The 7,693-nt window shown below is 43.0% G+C and overlaps 1 protein-coding gene across 1 annotated transcript in view; it reads left to right on the top strand.

Moving 5' to 3' along the window:
• The window catches only part of PCGF3 (polycomb group ring finger 3), a gene marked incomplete at its 3' end in the record, with an annotated part of 97,757 nt that overhangs the window by 85,426 nt on the left and 4,638 nt on the right, over positions 1–7,693 (top strand). Inside the window, exons 7-11 of the mRNA XM_025199066.1 lie at positions 599–654; positions 1,149–1,208; positions 1,662–1,772; positions 2,834–2,922; positions 7,206–7,343. Coding sequence (XP_025054851.1) covers positions 599–654; positions 1,149–1,208; positions 1,662–1,772; positions 2,834–2,922; positions 7,206–7,343 — 454 coding nt within the window. The remainder of the gene's footprint in view (positions 1–598; positions 655–1,148; positions 1,209–1,661; positions 1,773–2,833; positions 2,923–7,205; positions 7,344–7,693) is intronic.

The following is a 7,693-nucleotide window of genomic DNA, read 5'->3' as shown; positions in this document are numbered from 1 at the left end:
CTGCTGAAGTCGGAGCCAAAGTTGAGCTAGTGACATAGATAGTTAGTAACATAGGTAGTAACATATAGGTAGCTGCTGAGACTGTTAGTTAAATTATACTAGATTTTTCTTTTTATTTAGAGCTTGATAGAGAAATTTCAGATTGGAAGTTGAGGTACCATTCTCATCCTTTCACACAGTGACGTTTAAAAATATATTTTCCATTTCCAAGTTATTTGCTTTAACTTGCACTGAAAGCATGTCAGTAGATTAACTTTCAGAAGTTTTGTGGGGTTGGGGTTTAGAGTTGTCTCCAGTTATGCTTTCCTCCCCTTCCCCCAGTGGTCGACCCATCTTTCTGGCTGACTTTTGGGACTCGTCTTTCCTTCTCATCTCATTCCCTTCCTGTCACCTAAAATAATTCTCTTATCACACCTGTGGCCAAACAGTATTTATATGGGATAATCAAAATATTCTATACTATGACTTTAAAAATCCATATTCCAATCTGTTGAATCTACATAACATGGACACTTTTGAGGTAGATGGCATGTATAGAGTAGATATTGCTAATTATAAACAGGCCACTTTCAAACTTTGTTTTTGTTCTTCCTGCCAGTCATGACAGAACAATGCAAGATATTGTTTACAAACTTGTACCCGGCCTCCAAGAAGGTAAGTCTTTGGTATGTTCAATTTTAACAGTAAATGTTAGATAGAGAAATAAGTCCCTTGCATGTTTTAAAGGAATGATAAAGATGTTATACTTGTCTGCTGCTTTAAGAAAAAAGATGCAAAAAATGTATATGTTGGGAGCATGTCTTCGCCTATTCCAATTCTAGTATTGTCCCTGCTTTATCCTTCAGTGCTTACTTTTGTCTAAAGTCAATAAAAATAACCTGAAAAGTTTCAAGTAACAAATGATATGAGGCTCTTGCAGAGAAAAGATGCATAAAACTTAAAGCATGTCTTATATATGTTGTGCACAATCTTTTGTTTAAATTCCACATCTATTCATGCCTATTGTGGCTGCTCTGCTAAGTTTTTGAAGGTAAAATATTTCGTTCTGAATAATTTTTAGGTTAGATTTAATTTTCTTTCTTTCCACTGCATACTTCAGCCTTTTATTAACAAAGAACTTTGGATTTGGCTGTTCCTTCTTGTAATAGGAACACTTTTGACAATAATGGATATGTTCAATGGATATGTTCAACTACTATATACAACAGGTCCAGTATAGCACATTTCTTTGTGTTGGCATCTTACTGCTTTTGTTTAGGTAAAATGCTTTAACTCGGGGATGTCAGTCTTGACTCAGACTGTGGGCCAAGCAGCAGATGTGTGGTAGTTCTGGGGGTGGTGGTAGGGGTCCAGGGGTGGTGACAGGACCAAGTCGTGGCAGGATGGGGGACAGTGTTAGGGGTTTGGCGGATGCTGGGCAAGTGAGGGGTGTATCTGCACAGCCCTTGCTTGTCTCCTACTACTGATGGCCATGTCCATCAGGGTCCCCAAGTTCTGTGCAAGTTCCTGGCCCCCAGCCCCAATCAATATTGTTTCATATTCTTCCATACTCTGTTATTCAGGAAAATGTCTCCTACAAAAAAAGGGGAAAGGGGTTGAAAGAGTTGTAGAAATGTTAAAGTGGCAATTATTACAGAACTAATGTTTAAAATTTTGAACAGCTGAAATGAAAAAGCAGAGGGAGTTCTATCACAAACTGGGCATGGAAGTACCAGGGGATATCAAAGGGGAGACATGCTCTGCAAAGCAACACTTAGATTCACATAGGAATGGTAAGCAGACTGGTTTGTTTGTTTTTTCCTAAGGATAAAGGCTCAAGGTTAGAGATGTGGCTGTGGTAAAATACTTTTAATCGTAATCATGACTTGTGACTGTGCATTATTTCCTTGTGAATGTATATGAAGTCTAATCTTAGAGGTCTGTGTTCAGCTCTTGAGTGGTAGTGTCTGCTTTGCATGAGACCACCCACAGAAATACACCCTGAGGCCCCTGATCCTCAATCCCAACAATCAGGTGTCCTGCCATGTCACACTTGCATGGTAGGATGTGTGATTTTGTGTTTGGGGATTAGATCCCAATTGCACATTACTTGCTGGTGCAGAAGGAGCCCAAGCTTTTGTTTAACACAATGATATAAATGAAAGTCATCCTGTGAAAAAGGGCAGAGGGCAGTAAACATATGGAACAAAGAAGTTAGTAGTAGCTACAGACCAGATAATCTGTTTCAGCTGTTGTTTAACCTAATTATATAAAAGACTAAGGATTACATAAGGCTGTTGACAGGCAGTGGCATATGAAGTAACCAGTCCCAGGTTTGGGAAAGTACAAAAATGTGTGGAAAATCACGCCGGAGCTGTTCTATACTGGGGCAGTGTTTTGGGGCGGAGTGGTGGGAGGTGCAGGTGGCAAGGTGCAGGGGGAAGGCCACTTGACTCCCCTGCCCCCCCACCATCTGTCCCCTGCTGCTGTTTGCCCCACTGCTATGTTGGGGGTGGATGGGACAAATTTATGACAGCCTCCTAAAAATTAGATTCTACACATGGAAAATCTTAACAAATGTATATATGTCCAGAATCTCATTTTTGAGTGTCATCTTAGATTCAGAGTTGTCTTGGATTCAAGTAAATACAGTAAGATGTTTTTACAAAAGTAACTTATTTTCTCTCTCATTTCCCCATAAGATAGGCTCATCCAGATTCTGATAAGCTCAGATACAAAACCCCAGTTGCATTTGAGTTTGATTTAATTTAATTTTGATTGAATGTACCTGTATCCTGGCGTCTTTAATTTCATTTTTTCAGCACTTTCAGTGCTCTGCTTTCTTTTATTTAAGGTGAAACTAAAACAGATGAGAGTTCAAACAAAGAAGCATCAGAGGAAAAACAGGAAGAAGATAATGATTATCACAGAAGTGATGAGCAGGTATTGCTAAAAGAAGACACTTACTTCAAAATCTTTTTTTTCCTCATTCATCCCCATGCTCCTCATCTCTTCTAATGATGTATTGTGAAGGGCCTCATGAAAAATCCTTTCTCCATGTGTTAAAAGCAAGGAAGTGTGTGTGTGGAAAAAAAAAAAAAAAGTAAAGCTGAACTGAGTGCATTTTTGATCTCATAAGGATCAATAATAGTGTCAGCTATTATGACTTTTACTAACTTGGGGATGGCCAGCCTGCACTATACATGCCACAAGTGGCATGCACAGTCTGTGTGTGTGCCATGTGAGGCTTGCGAGTAGGACTGCAAGCAGAGGGGAGAAGAGGAATGGGGCAGGGTCTGAGGCTGGAGGGTCACATTGCAGCTCGTTATGTCTGTGTTGCCCCGTCTGGAAGGCTAGCAGAGGCCATCCTGACTCCTGCTCCGCAATGAAGTTAGTCTGGCTTGGTCTTGCATGGCCAAGCTGGCATGAGGGTGGGGAGGAGGAAGGGACAGGGGTTGGGGGGAGGCAAAGAACCCAGCCAGGAGGAGGGACAGGGAGAACAGCCCCTGCTGCCCAGCCATAGGGAGAGGAGGGGTAGAATAGCCCTGTGTGGACCAGTGGAGACAGAGAAACAGAAGTGCTTTGGTCTTTGCCTCCCCAGTACAGGTAAGACTGACCACCCTCCTTCTCTCTCTTTGCCCTTTGACACTCATAAATCTCCTACATGCACCTTGGGGTACAGAGAGATTTTTCCCAGGGCACAAAACTTGTTAGTTACATCTTTGCTCAGGCCCAGTCCAGCCTGTCAGTCTTGGTCTGGGACCTGCCTACCCACAGCAAGTTCTAAGTTGAGAGAACCCAGGGGATCTGGCCCCATCTTTGTCCCTTGCCCCCAGAAATGCAGCAAGGCACCCCTTGTGCAGCCTTATATGCCCCAGTGCCACCCCCACACTGAGCTCTCTCCCCCAGGTTCCCCCCAGTTATGCCCATATGTAGGGTTCCAACATCACTGCCTCGCAAGGAGTCCTCAGCTCTGCTGTACCCTGTCATGACACCAGGATTTCACAGAGCAACACTGCCTCAGAGCCATCACTTGGAGACACCTTATTCCACTGCCCTGTGGAATTACCAGGACCCTGAGGGTGTGCCTGGGGAAAACCACATTAAGAGAATTCCCAATGAAGGGGCTGCCTATGGAGGAGTGTGTGAGCTTCTTTAGGAGACCCCAGTAACACCTCTCAGGCAGCCTCTGACATATAGTAGCCCAAGGATATAAATCCTCCTGTCAGTGCCATGGGGTCTGAAGGTGCCAATTTAAGAGATCCTGCAGATGCCAGAGTGCTGCTTCATCCCTGGGTATGGAGGCACCAGCTGGTACAGAGCATCTGGCACTGGAGGTAGCACCCATACCCTGTCAGGGTGGTAGGGCACTCCTTGTTCTATCCCATGGGAGGATTGAGCCCTGAAACTGTCACAGGGGATGTGGAAAATCCCTCACTGAAAGATCTTGAGATGCAACCTCACAAGGTGCCTCAAGTGAGGATGTCACAGGGTGAAGATACCCATTACAGCTGTGGCCAGAAATAACAATGCTGTTGTAGTTGACAAGGGACGTGGATCCCCTCACCCCTGAGTCTCTCTTGCCAAAGTCCCCGGTGCACAGCTAGTATGCAGCAGTGTTTTTTTTTTTCAAACCTCTTTATAATGTTTAAAATAAATGCTTTTATTTTATTTTTCTTTTTGATTCTCAACCCAAGAGATGCAAAGCTATCAAACAGGTGGCCACAGGCAACTGCTTTGTGTGGCATGTGAGCCCCAGGTGCTTAGTGGAGTGGAGGCAGGGGGCTTCAAGCCTCTGGCTGCACAGAGTGGAGAGGCAGCAGGATGTTGTAGCAGGTGTCCCTGCCAAAAGCCAGGTTAAGACTTCACTGGCCCTGTAGCTACTGTCAAATTAAGCTTTGGATCCTTGTTTGCCATATAAAACTGGAATAATTGCAGAGCCAGGGGCAGGTTAACCTGGCTCTTGATTGTGACACCTCCTCTCTCAGCAGTTTCCTGTGTCTGGAGACTCCAGCTCCCCTGTCATGGTTCTGGTGCTCCAGAATGCAAACTCTATCAGGTATGCCTCTGGGAAGGACCGGGATTAGAGTGACATTTGGGGAGAGGTAGGGCATAACTTGTGGTATGCCTGCCAAAAAGATTGGCCACCACTGCTTTAACTTGAGGTAAATAAATATATCTCAGAACAGTTTGTGTATTCTGTGTGCGAGAAAAGAATTCTACAAAAATGCAGATTAAATCAAATACAGGTCTTGATTTTAATATCTTAAAGATAAAACAACAAAGTTCATGTTTTTTGTTGTTTGTACAAAAAGGGAAGAAAATGTAACAATGTCCCCTTTTGTACAGAAGATTTGGTGAGTGCAATCCCTCCTTGGCTGCATCATCAGCTGTGTGGCTGAAACTGGCAGAGCCAAAGCAAGCTCACACACAGCGCTAGAATATGTATGGTGGGCCAGTAACATGCCCCCTGATTTGAGGCAGAGTGGTTGATTGCAAGGACCACTCTTTAGATGGGAGCCAAATGGTTGAGGCAGAGCTCATAAATTATGACTACTTGGGAAAAAGGCCCATATTTTTCAGCCTGCATTGATGACCTATTCAATTACTTGCTTTGAACTGAAGATGTTGGCTTTCACCTATAAAACCCTTCATTGCCTAAGACCATTGTACAGCCTTTGTTTGCTATTCTGCAACACTGAAATCAAGGAAGATGGTACTCATAAGAGGCATTACAAGGCATTTTTGAAGGCCCTTCACTTTTGGGGCTCTTTCTCCAGAAATAAGTTTCAAGGCACACAGCAAGGCCCATTGTTTTCTTGAGTTGAGGGGGTAGAAGGAGACTGGTAGGATATCAATAGAAACCTGAATGGGAGTTTTCTACTAGGAATCAATTATTGAGAATGGGCCCAAGGAGTGTTGTGTGGCTTCAAGCAAAGCTTTCCCCTGCATGTCTAAACAAGAGATACTAGTTGATTAGTCTAATTTTCAGTTTAAAAAATAGAAGCTCGACAGGAGACTGTTGGGAGCTTGCTTTGTCTTGCTACCAGTTCCAGCTATATTTTTTAGAAGGCTAAAGGGAGGAGTTTTTCACTTGTTAATCTTCTGTGCAGAGTCCATTGAGGGTGAGGAGACTGGGAAATCCTTTATTCCTGCACACCTGAGAGCACAGAGTGGCTTCTCAGAGGACATAAGATTTTACTTTAATTTCTTGTGCGTCTGCTGAGGACTGCATGCACAGATGCCATGTTGGCCTTGTGCCCTACCCAGCTCCCTTGACAAGACTTTGGACACTCACCAGCATGAAACCTCAAAATTTTGCTGCACACTCCCCCGAGGCAATGGGATGGAGAGATCAGGGCTGAATTAATATCTTCATCTAGGATTATGGAGCCCTAAGGCTTATTTGGAATGGGGACTTTTATGGATTGCCTAATAGGGTGGAGTGTGGAAACTGTATACTGATCATTTACAATTCAGTGTTAGCTCTCCATCCTAAAAATAATTTCAAGGCCAGAAAATTCAGAATAATTTATTTTAGGTTTGCTTCTAATACTCTGAAAAAATGTATTTTGCTGTTAAATTAGGCAGACAAGGTTCTTTGGGTAAATCTAATATCTTTTATTAGACCAACTCAGATAGTTGGAAAAATTCTTCTTAGCAAGCTTTCGAGTTTAAATACCCTTCGTCAGGTTGAGGAAGCATCTGCAGCTGCTGTGTGCTCTTCCTGGATGGAGTAAATAGTAAAGAAGCCAGAGGCTGGCAAGACCTTCCCTGGCCCTGTAGCCCCTGAATTCAGGGCTTTGGATCCTCCCTCTCTATATAAAACTGTGGCAGTTGTAGGGCCAAGGAGGTGTTAATCAGACTCTTGGCAGTGACACCTCCCCCTGCAGCAATCCATTCCAGCACTCCGGGGCACATATTATATTAGGTGTGCCTATGGAAGCAGAAATCAGAGCGGTACTTGGGTTGTGGGGTGGAGTGGAGTTGACTTGTGGCATGCTTATCTCATAAAGGTTGGCCATCACTGGGCTAAGCAGATAACTGTTTGATGACTAATTTTAGGCTTTTTCTATAAGTTCATTGTGAATGCATCAATTGAAGGATATTAGGATACTATGTTTTTATTTCATTTTGGTGAACTAATAAGTGTTGCCTATAGAATTCATAATGAGACGTACAGAAAATGCTGTTAACCAACCCTGCCTGTTTGCTTTTCTCTGAAGGTAAGCATCTGCTTGGAATGCAATAGCAGCAAATTGCGTGGATTGAAAAGAAAATGGATCCGCTGCTCAGCACAAGCAACAGTCTTGCATCTAAAGAAGTTCATTGCCAAAAAACTTAACCTTTCTTCTTTTAATGAGGTAATATTTTAATATAACAGAAATATACTTCAGATAATCTTGTGGTGAGTATATGACTTCCTTGAAATCTTGCTGTCAGGAAAAGAACTCAATATGCACTGCATTCAAAAGCTTGTCTAAATCTATCCTAGCCATGCAGTTGGTCTAATAAAATATATCACTCATGAAAATCGTTGCCTCCTGCATATTTCCTGCTGCTACAGCACCACTCAAGTGCTACAGAAGACATAAACCGGTGTCAGGTAGAAATGTGATACAGGAGAACTACAAAAAGGCTTTTTATTTGGGGACCCTAATGCAGGCAAATGTCAAAATGCTTAATTTGAATTTTGAAGTGAAGTCTCTTCTCC

Source organism: Alligator sinensis, unplaced genomic scaffold (assembly GCF_000455745.1).
Source record: "Alligator sinensis unplaced genomic scaffold, ASM45574v1 scaffold607_1, whole genome shotgun sequence".
Classification (NCBI taxonomy): Eukaryota; Metazoa; Chordata; order Crocodylia; family Alligatoridae; genus Alligator; species Alligator sinensis.
This window is presented reverse-complemented; position numbering and strand designations above follow the sequence as displayed.